Source organism: Melozone crissalis, unplaced genomic scaffold (assembly GCF_028551555.1).
Source record: "Melozone crissalis strain CALT ecotype California unplaced genomic scaffold, PUWL_Pcris_2 ptg000129l_1, whole genome shotgun sequence".
Taxonomy (NCBI): domain Eukaryota; kingdom Metazoa; phylum Chordata; class Aves; order Passeriformes; family Passerellidae; genus Melozone; species Melozone crissalis.
The window spans coordinates 357,215-367,331 of record NW_026535903.1 but is presented as its reverse complement, the minus strand read 5'-3'; the positions used below and the strand labels follow the sequence as shown (position 1 = coordinate 367,331).

General features: G+C 65.6%; 4 protein-coding genes across 4 annotated transcripts; 2 read left to right on the top strand and 2 right to left on the bottom strand.

Moving 5' to 3' along the window:
* The first annotated feature begins 139 nt into the window (after window positions 1-139).
* Window positions 140-1,784, top strand: TSPAN10 (tetraspanin 10). The gene is made up of 3 exons (XM_054293181.1): window positions 140-202; window positions 478-1,049; window positions 1,478-1,784. The coding sequence occupies exons 1-3, from the start codon at window positions 140-142 to the stop codon at window positions 1,782-1,784; spliced, it is 942 nt and encodes a 313-aa protein (XP_054149156.1).
* Window positions 1,785-2,574: 790 nt separating this feature from the next.
* PDE6G (phosphodiesterase 6G) lies at window positions 2,575-3,027 on the bottom strand. Its single transcript, XM_054293164.1, has 3 exons — window positions 2,866-3,027; window positions 2,751-2,791; window positions 2,575-2,667 (listed from the first exon to the last, which is right to left on the bottom strand). Exons 1-3 carry the CDS (start codon window positions 3,009-3,011, stop codon window positions 2,591-2,593), a joined length of 264 nt encoding a protein of 87 aa, XP_054149139.1. The 5' UTR covers window positions 3,012-3,027; the 3' UTR covers window positions 2,575-2,590.
* A 1,636-nt stretch (window positions 3,028-4,663) lies between these two features.
* OXLD1 (oxidoreductase like domain containing 1) lies at window positions 4,664-6,352 on the bottom strand. Its single transcript, XM_054293051.1, has 2 exons — window positions 6,317-6,352; window positions 4,664-5,532 (listed from the first exon to the last, which is right to left on the bottom strand). The coding sequence occupies exons 1-2, from the start codon at window positions 6,350-6,352 to the stop codon at window positions 5,179-5,181; spliced, it is 390 nt and encodes a 129-aa protein (XP_054149026.1). The 3' UTR covers window positions 4,664-5,178.
* A 149-nt stretch (window positions 6,353-6,501) lies between these two features.
* On the top strand, window positions 6,502-8,600 carry CCDC137 (coiled-coil domain containing 137). The gene is made up of 6 exons (XM_054293163.1): window positions 6,502-6,802; window positions 7,111-7,238; window positions 7,414-7,630; window positions 7,882-7,964; window positions 8,073-8,152; window positions 8,291-8,600. The coding sequence occupies exons 1-6, from the start codon at window positions 6,528-6,530 to the stop codon at window positions 8,483-8,485; spliced, it is 978 nt and encodes a 325-aa protein (XP_054149138.1). The 5' UTR covers window positions 6,502-6,527; the 3' UTR covers window positions 8,486-8,600.
* Window positions 8,601-10,117: the final 1,517 nt, after the last annotated feature.

Sequence of the window (10,117 nt, the reverse complement as noted above, 5' to 3'; positions counted from 1 at the left end):
GCGATCGGGGCCAGCTGTGGCCGTGGGAGGGTGGGGGGATCGTGTCCAGCTGTGGGGCGGCACACAGAGCCCCATTTAAGCCAGCCCGCAGCCCCTCACATGATGGGAGTGTGACGGGTCCGGGCACGAGGTAGCGGTGATGGCGCTGAGCAGAGTTCGCTTGTTCCAGCCCCACGGGGAGGGCACCCGACTGCTGCCCCAGGTAACCCTGGCACCCCTTACCCGAGTACCCCACGTACCCCCAGCCCTGGGTAGCAGGGTGCTGCATCCATGGGGGTCTCCATAGGGGGATAGATCTGGGGGTCCCTTAGAGTCAGCGTCTTTGGGGTGCTCTCCTGCAGCCCCCCGTGATGAGCAGGGGTGGGTTTGGGGCTAAGCAGGGCGGTGTGGGATGGCTCCAGGAGCCCGTGACAGTGTCTGGCTGTGGGACGTGCTCACATTTCTGGGGGGCTGTGAGTGGCTCCTCTGTCTGTGCAGGGATCCAGGCTGGTGGAGCTGCCCTACTCCTCCCTTGATGAAGATGATGATGATACGGCCGAGCAGGACCCCGGGGTGTGGTACCCTGACTCCCCCAAACCCAGCCCCTTCAGCCGCTGTGTGCGCTACCTGGCCTTCCTCTGGAACCTCCTCTTCCTCCTGCTGGGGCTGCTGACCCTTGCTGTGGGGGTCTGGGGGCTGCTGACCAAGAGCTCCTTGCTCGGGGGGGATCGTGGGGCGCCCCTGGGCTCGGACCCCATGCTGCTGTTCGTGGTGGCGGGGCTGGGGGCCAGCGCCGTGTCCCTGGCCGGCTGCCTGGGCGCCCTGCGAGCCAGCCCCTGCCTGCTGCGCTTCTTCCTGGGCGCCCTGCTGGTTTTCGGGGGGCTGGAGCTGCTGGGGGGGCTCCTGCTGCTGCTGCTGCGGCGGCGGCTGCGGGATGCACTGCGGGACCTGCTGCTGCTCTGCCTCCTACGCTACCAGGAGGATCCCGACCTGCAGTTCCTGGTGGATGAGGTGCAGCGGAGCCTGCAGTGCTGCGGCCTCGAGTCCTACCATGACTGGGAGAGCAACCTGTGAGTCGGGGCTGGGGGGAGTGGGGGAGCCCATGCCCACTCTCGGGCTGAAAACCCTGTTTGGTGTGGCACCCCATGGGAATCTCCTTTGTGGAACCCCATCTCCACCCTGGGGCTGAAAACCTCTTTTGTGGGACCCCATGTCCTCCACGGGGCAGAAAACCCTGTTTGGTGTGGGACCCCATGCCTATCATGGGGCTGAGAATCTCCTTTGTGGGACCCCATCCTCACTCCGGGGCTGAAAACCCCCAATTCCTTGTGGGGTCTATGCTGAGGACTCATGTTTAGGGTGGTGGGATCCCCAGAACGGCCCAGAAAAGAGAGGGCAGAGCTGGAACCCACACTTAGTGTCCAGTTCCATGGCTGGGGGATGTGGGACACCCCATCCCCTGAACCTGTATGACCCGAATCTCCGTGTCCCCCCCCAGGTACTTCAACTGCAGCTCCCCGGGCGTGCAGGCCTGCGGTGTGCCAGCCTCCTGCTGCCGGGAGCCCCTGCAGGGCGGCTCCGTGCCCAACGCCCAGTGTGGGTTTGGGGCGCTGGCGCTGGGCCCCATGGCGGCCGCGGCCCTGCTGCACACCGAGGGCTGCGGGGCCGCCATGGCCGCGGGGCTGCGGGGCCAGGCCGGGGCCATCGCTGCCGGGGCCGTCACCCTGCTGCTGCTGGAGGCTGTGGGAGCGCTCATGGCCCTGAGGGTGCTCAGGGATGTCACGGCTGGGAGGGTGTGGCAGTGAGGATTGTCTGGTTTGGGCCTAAATAAACATTGTCCAAATCCTGAACACATCTGTGTCCTGTCACCCTGCTGCTGCTGGAGGCTGTGGGAGCGCTCATGGCCCTGAGGGTGCTCAGGGATGTCACGGCTGGGAGGGTGTGGCAGTGAGGATTGTCTGGTTTGGGCCTAAATAAACATTGTCCAAATCCTGAACACATCTGTGTCCTGTCACCCTGCTGCTGCTGGAGGCTGTGGGAGCGCTCATGGCCCTGAGGGTGCTCCAGGATGTCACGGCCTGGAGGGTGTGGCACTGAGGATTTTGTCTGGTTTGGGCCTAAATAAACCTTGTAAAAAAATGCTCTACGTGTCTGTGTCCTGCCCATCCCACCCCAGGCCCTGGGGCTCTGCTGCTGCTGCTGGAGGCTGTGGGAGTGCTCATGGCACTGAGGGTGCTCGGGTGTGGCAGTGAGGGCACTGTGGGGATTGCCTGATTTGGGCCTAAATAAACATTGTCAGAGTCCTGAACCCATCTGTGTCCTGTCTGTGCTGCCATTGGTGCTGCTGCTGCGGGTCTGCATCTTTTGGGATGTCTGAGGTGCTGGTCCAGCCCCAAATAAACCTTGTCAGAATCCTGACCCCATCTCTGTCCTGCCCACCCCATCCCAGGCCCTGCAGAGCTGCTCTCCCTCCTCCCCAGCCCACAACACTGACTCCTGTACTCGTTAGGGTTTAATGAGCATTTTTCCAAGCTGAGCCCCCCGTCCCCAGCATGGGTAGGGGGGGCCTTGATCTACACAGCACTACAGGGCCGGTGAGCCTGCCCAAATCCTAAATGATTCCGTACTGAGCCAGCTCGTGCAGCTCCAGGTGGCTGAAGGCTTCCCAGGGACAGATGACAGTGATGTCTGAGGAGAGAGAGGACAGAGCTTGTGGTGGTGTGACCCCCCCAGGCCCTGCCCTCCCCACCAAAGGGGTGGCATTCCCATACCTGTTCCCAACCCCTCCATGCCGGGGATGTCATCACCAAACCTGCAAGGAAAGAGGAATTGTCTGGCCTGACCCCATGCAGGGCCCCTCCCACCCCAGAGCTGTTCCCCACTCACCCCTGCACCCCCTTTTTGGGGGGTTTGCTCTTGAACTGCCTCGTCTGCCTCTGCTTGAACTTGGGGGGTCCCTTGCGGGGGGTGGCGGGGCCCCCGCTCACCCTGGTGGCCGACTTGACCTCCAGCTTGGGGGGCTCCAGGCTCATGGCTGGTAGCCCCGGAGCTCACGGTGTTCCCTGGAGCTCACAGCGTTCCCCTGGGCTCACAGGTGTTCCCTGGGGCTCACAGGTGTTCCCTGGGGCTCACGGCGTTCCTTGGAGCTCACGGTGTTCCCTGGAACCCACGGTGTTCCCCTGGGCTCACGGTGCTCCCTGGAACACACGGTGTTCCCCAGAACTCACAGAGTTCCCTGGGGCTAACGGTGCTCCCTGGAGCTCACAGGGTTCCTGGGAACTCACGGGTGTTCCTGGGAGCTCACGGTGCTCCCTGGGGCTTACGGTGCTTCCCGGAACTCACGGTGTTCCCCAGAACTCACAGCGTTCCCCAGGGCTGATGGTGCTCCCCTGGAGATCACAGCGTTCCTGGGAGCTCACGATGTTCCCTGGAGCTCACAATGTTCTCCACAGCTCACGGTGCTCCCTGGGGGCTGAGGGTGCTCCCTGGGGCTCACGGTGCTCCCCACGGCTCACAGCGTTCCCTGGCACGGGACGGCTCCTGGCACCCGCTGGAGGGAAACGGGGCCACCAGCTTCTCCTCCCACCCAGCCCCTGCCGGGCTCTGCAGAGCCCCCTCCCCACAAGGCTGGGGGAGCCCAGCTCAGCGTGAACCCCAAAGGCAGGGAAGGGCACCCCCAGGGCCACCAGGGCTGCTGCTGCTCCTCCCTGCCCTGTCCCCACCCCAGTGACACCTGGGCACCCCTCGGGGCACTGCCAGGACCCTCCATGGCTCGCCCAGGTCGGTGTGGGGTACCCCAGGCTGGGAAGAGGGAGCAGGGAATGGCCCATGGCACCAGGAATAGGAATTTGAGGGCACAAGCTCCGCTCTGTGATTGGTGTGAGGGATTTGGCCCTGCTGCAGAGCTGGGCACGGCTCTGGGAACAAGGATCCCAGCCCGGGAGATGTTCCTGGAGAGCAAAGACCCCCCTGTCCCCTCCCCTGACTCACAGAGTGCCGCGGTCCCGGCTCCAGAGCTGCTCCCTCCGCCCAGCCCGGCTCCCTCCGGCCTGGAGATGCTCTGGGGGGCTTTTCGGGGAGGGAGATTTATCCTGCCCGGGGGTAATAGGATTATTTACCTCCCTGCCTTCCCCAGGGGTAATCCTGGGGTGTCCTTCCCCTGCTCTGGGGGGAGGAGGGGTCAGGATTAGCCCTGCCCGTGCCCGTGGGCAGCAGATCCCACGTGGGGGGATCCCATTCCCAAAGACCCCCAGTGTCCTCTGATCCCACAGGGAGCCATGGGACCCCCATTCCAGGCTCCAGCCCAGCCTGGTGGGTCCAGCAGCCCCTGCCCACGGCTGGTGTTGCTCCAAAGCTTCCCTAATCCAGCACTAAAGCAATTAAAAACAGACTAATCTCGGCACACTTTAATTGAACTTCAGCCCCCGCCACTAATTGCAATTAGTTGGGTTCCAACAAATAGGATTAAAGAAATCCAGGAGTGTTTTCCATGGAGAAGCACCTACTTCCCTGGCAGAGAGCAGAGCCTGGCTGTTAATTTGGGTTCATTAGTGAGTGACACTCAGGGCTGGGTGGCTTCTTGGGGACCTTGTCCTGGGATGACGTGGGGGGGGTCTGGGTGGGTCTCAATGGCAGTGAGTCCCCCAGGATTGAGGAGGGGGGTTGGGACAAGTTTCTGGGAGGCAGAAAAGGCACCTTGCAAAGCAGCCCAGCAGGATGTGGCACCAGGGACAGGGACAGTGCCCCTGACGGGAGGCTGCAGCTCCCCACGTGCTCGGTGCCACACGCTGCCCCCACGGAGAGGCCCCTAAGAGGCTTTGTGGTGTCACTGGGGAGGGTCTGGCCCAGCCCCCCCGGCCCTCCCCACCACCAGGGCATGGCCAAGGTGCTGAAAATCCCCCCAAGGTGCTTAAATTCCAGCTGGGATCACAGGAGGAGGAGGAGGAGGGCTGCCCAGCCTGCCCTTGGCAGGGATTTGCCACGCTGGGGAGGGCACAGCATCCAGCTCCCGGGAAATCCGGGGCTCAGGACAGCCCTGAGTCACCACCTGTCCCCAAGGACGGCTCCCTGGGAGGCAGGAGGTGACCCAACCTCGAGTGACACCGCCGGGATGGCACACTCAGCACACAACAACCACCCCAAACCACCCAGGCATGGATCCTGTCCCCCCAGGGGTGTCCCCCACCCATCTGGGGAGGCTCATTCCTTCCTGGCACGCAGCCTGATCTCCATCCTGAGGATCATTTTGATGTTCTCGTCCTCCACGTGCTGCTCCACGGCCGCCAGGGCCTGGGCTCCGCCGTCCCGGTGCAGCTCCAGCAGCTGCTCCACGTAGCCCACCCAGACACAGTTGGGGCAGCCGGTGCCGCAGCAGTGCGTGGGCAGGGGGGGCACCGGGGGGGCTGCACGAGGGTCCCCACTGTCGCCATCAGGGGTGGCTGTCCTGCTGTCCCTTCCCGGGGTGTCCGAGGTGCCCCCAGGCCCTGCTGTGGCGTCCGAACTGCAGGAGGTGGCGGGGTGGGGGCCTGGGGTGCCCCTGGGGCTCTTTGGGGGCTGCAGGGAACAGAGATCCCCGTGATGGGGCCAGTCTGAGGGGGCACAGCGGGGCTGGTGCACCGCCAGCTCAGCCACAGGAACACCCTGCTCTCAGTGTACCCCCATTGTCAGCACCTCCATACCCCCCTTCAAAACCCCCAATTCCTGCTGCCAGTGTACCCCCATTGTCAGCACTTCCATATCCCCCTCCAAAACCCCCAAATCCTGCTCCAAAACCCATTCCCCGCTCCCAGTGTACCCCCATTGTCAGCACCTCCATATATCCCTCCAAAACCCCCAAATCCTGCTCCAAAACCCATTCCCCGCTCCCAGTGTACCCCCAGCCCCAGCATCTCCATATCCCTCTTCCAACACCCCATATTCCTGTCTCACACCCCATTCCGTGCTCCCAGTGTACCCCCACTATCACCACTGACACATCCCACTCCCAACACCCCAAATTCCTGACCCCACCCCATTCCCTGCACCCCCCTGTGCCCCATGCCCATCCCCTCCTTGTTCCCCCCACTCCCCTCAATCCCCTTTTCTCCCCTTGTCCCCTCATCTCCCCCATATCCCCCAAGCCCCCCTTGTCCCCTCATCTCCCCAAGCCCCTCTTGTCCCCCCCCATCCCCAGCACCCCCCATGACATCCCAGTACCACCCCCGTGCTCACTCACACCTCACGCCCAGCACCTCCTGGCCCCTCCCGAGGCCTCCCCCGTGTCTCTCCATGCCCAGGCCCCCGTTGTCCCCCCGTTGTCCCCCGTTGTCCCCGGTTATCCCCTCCTGTCCCCGCTCACCCCCCAGCGCGCCCCTGCCAGGCCCCGCAGCAGCATCCGGCCTCAGCCCTTGGCCCCGCCCCCGCTCCGAGTGACAGCCCTCGCAGCAAATAGCAGCCCGGTGAGCTCAGAGGGGCGGGAGCGGCCGGGAAATATGACCAATAAGCAGCAGGGGGCGGAGCTATATAGCCGGAAGTGCCGGCGGAGCGGGCACGTGAGGAGCGGCGGAACCATGGCCCGGGGACCGGGACCGGGACAGGGACAGAAACCGGGCCGGGGACCGCGACAGAAACTGGGATCGGGACCGAAACAGGGACAGAGACCGGGACCGGGACCGAAACAGGGACAGAGACCGGGACCGGGAGCAGGAAAGGGACAGAAAGCGGGACCGGGAGCAGGAAAGGGACAAAAAGCGGGACCGGGACCAGGACAGGGACGGAAAGCGGGACCGGGACAGAAAGCGGGACCGAGATCGGAGCATGGACCGGCCGTGCCGCTGCGCAGCAGGTCAGTGCCCGCGGGATCCAGTCGGGATCGCTCCCCGTTTGGGAGCTGCACCCACGCGGGGTCTCGGGTGGGTCTGGCGGGGTCCCGTTCTCGGTGTCTGCGCCCTGATTTCTGCCGTGCCCGGGTCCCGGTGTCCAGCCATGCCTGAGCGTCAGTTTGCCACGGTGCTCAAATCCCAGCATCCTTCCGTGCCTGGGTCCCGGTGTCCCGGTGCCTGGGTCCCGGTGTCCCGGTGCCTGGGTCCCGGTGTCCCAGCCTCCAGGTCCCGGTGTTTCCCTGGCGCCCTCTCCCTGTGCTCGTTTCCCCAGGAAGGAGAAGAAGGACAACATGAAGCCCAAGCACCCCGACGAGCAGGAGATCCCGTTCCGCCTGCGGGAGCTGATGCGCAGCCGCGAGGCCCTGAAGCGCCCGGAGTCCGGGAAGAGGCAGGTGGCAGGTGGGACACGCTGGTGGCCCCGGCAGGTGGCCCAGGGGCTGGCCCGGGAGCTCACAGCACGGCTGGATCCTGCCATGGGACATCCCCCTCCCTCTGGTGACGTCCCACCCGCGCTGTGCCGGCTGGAGGGACCCCGTGGTGTCACCGCTGCAGAAATGTCACCCGTCTCTCCTAGAGAAGAAGCAGCAGCAGCAGCAGCAGTGCCAGGGCCCCAGGGCCCCGGGGGACATCCCCGTGCCCAGGTTCAGGAGGGGCAGGGGGGAGTCGGAGCGCTCCTACATCTGCCGCATGCAGCACGAGGTGCAGCACATGCTCTTCCTCGCCGAGAACCAGATCCAGAGGGAGCCTGAGAAGGAGGGCACGGCTCCAGAGAAGTCCAGAAGGAAAAAAGAGTGAGAGCAAGGCCCTGGGGGCTGGATGGGGCCAGCCCGTGCCAGTGGCATGTCCCCTTGCCCAGGTCTGGGGGTGCAGGTCGGGGGCAGTGGGTGCCCTTTCCATGGGGACGGATCTCTGGGATCAGAGCCACGAGCCTGCTTCACTCTCCTGGGGGGAAAGCTGTGGGATCTGGGGGCTCCCGTGGGGTGGGGAGTCACTGCTTGCTCCCTGTCCACCCCTGAGCCCCAGCTGTAATGTGGCTCTTCAGGTTTCAGAAAAGGAAGCTGGAAAAAGCTCGGAAGAAGAAGGAGGAGAAGAAGGAGGCCATGCTGGAGAAGAGCCTGATGCAAGGTGAGAACGGAGTGGAGGGGCTGAAGTGACCCCAGCCCCGGGGGCAGCACCAGGGGGAGCTGGGCTGGGCACCCCGAGGGTCCCCCACTGACCCCCATTCCCTTGCAGACACGGTGCCCTTCGGAGAGGTGGTGACACAGCCCCCCACCATCACCTCCCGGCCCAGGGGACGGGGTCCTGCCGAGCAGGTGAGCTCTGGGGACAGTGCCACCCACCCTTGGGTACCTGGGAGGGCAGTGGTGGCCTCAGCGAGCCGGTGATGCCTCCTTGGAGCTCAATCACGGTGTCTCACCCTTCACCCTGAGCTGTGCCACCTGTGCCTGCAGGCTGGACGGAAGCAGCTGCTCCTGACGCCCCGCCTGGGTCACAGCCAGGCGTCCCCGGTGTCCCCGGTTGTGTCCATGGCTCGCCGGCGCATCCTGGAGGAGGAGCGGGCCCGCGTCATCCGCGCCTACCGCGACATCCAGAGGCGCAAACAGCTGGAGAGGGAGCGGGAGCGCGCCCGGGCCGGGCCGGGCTGAGCCCCTGGCACTCCAGGGGAACATTGTCCTGCTGTCCCGTGTCACTGCTGAGCCCCACAGCCCCTCACTGCACTGCTCTGGGTCCCTGCTGGGCCAGGGACTTGCTTGGAGTAAAAGGAGCCGGTGGTGTGAGCGTGTCTGTGCTCCCGTTCCTCAGGGGTTCCTGAGTGGTTCCTGGGGGGTTCCTGAGGGGTTTCTGGGGTTCCTGAGGGGTTTCTGCGGTTCCTCAGGGGTTCCTGAGTGGTTCCTGGGGGGTTCCTGAGGGGTTTCTGGGGTTCCTGAGGGGTTTCTGCGGTTCCTCAGGGGTTCCTGAGGGGTTTCTGGGGTTCCTGAGGGGTTTCTGGGGTTCCTGAGGCGTTTCTGCGGTTCCTGAGGGGTTCCTGGGGGGTTCCTGAGGGGTTCCTGGGGGGTTCCTGAGGGGTTCCTGAGGGGTTCCTGGGGTTTCTGAAGGGTTCCTGGGGTTCCTGGGGGGTTCCTGAGGGACACTGCTCTGCTGGCAGATGGCAGTGCCAGGCGTGTCACTGTCCCCACGGGCTGGCCCTGGCAGGGCTCTGGTGGGGCAGGAGCCTCGTTCCTCAGCCGTGAGGAGACCCCAGTTCCTGGTTCAGTGCTGGGGACATGGAGCACACCACAGGACTGCCATGCATGCTGTCACTTGCCTTTATTGTCACTATCGGTGACCCTGCTCGAGCCCCGGGGCTGCAGCCACACACAGCCCTGCCCTTGGCATCCCTGCCCGTGCGGTCGCGGTGACCCCGGTGCCAGGTGCGCTGCCACGTCCCCGGTGCCACCTGCCACGGCCCCGCGGGCAGCCCCCGGCTCCGGGCGGGCTCCGGGGCCGCTCCCGGCGCGGCGCAGCCTCACCTGGGCGGACAAAGGCTGCGCTGTTCGCGGCCCCGGCGCACAAAGCGCTCCCTGTTGGAGCGGGGCCGCCCCGCGCTGCGGCCGGCGCTGGCGGGGCCGGTGGGATCCGCGCTTCCGGAGGGGCTGGGCACGGCAGCGGGGCTGCTGCGCTGTCCCCTGGCACCCCCGAGCACGGTCCCTGCACGCTGTTTGCCGGGTGGCTTTGCTGTCCCCGCGAAGGTGGCGGCGCCCTTGGGGGTGACTCTGCGCAGTGCCGTGCGGTGCCCGCGGGCGGCGGGAGCGCAGCGTGTGTGTGCAGTGGTGACAGTGGCCCTGGTGACAGCGAGTGCCTGGTGCTGCTGGGCAATGTCCCCGCTGCCTCTCGGCGCCAGGTAAACACAGGTGCCAGATAAACACGGCTGACGCAGCGCAGCGCGGGGGGCACGGCCACATCCCGTGCCAACACCGTGTCCCCGCAGCCGGGAGCGTGGGTTGGTGCCAGCTAAAGGCGAGTGCCACCCTCCCGCTGCGTGTCCCCTGTGCGGACACCGTGCAGGGCACCCGCGCCCACCGGCGGCCCCGGCGCCGCCAGCCCGGCTCCGGCTCAAGGAGAGCCGGGCACCCGCTGCCCCCACCGAGCCGTTCCAGCCCTGAATAATTCATGGCACTGCTGCCCGCAGGCTTCCTGCCCGGAGGAGCAGGAATGGCTCTGGAGGGGAAGGCGATCCGAGCGGGAAACCACGGCGACCTTGGCACGTCCTCCGTGCCGCGCCACCTCCTGCCCGGCAG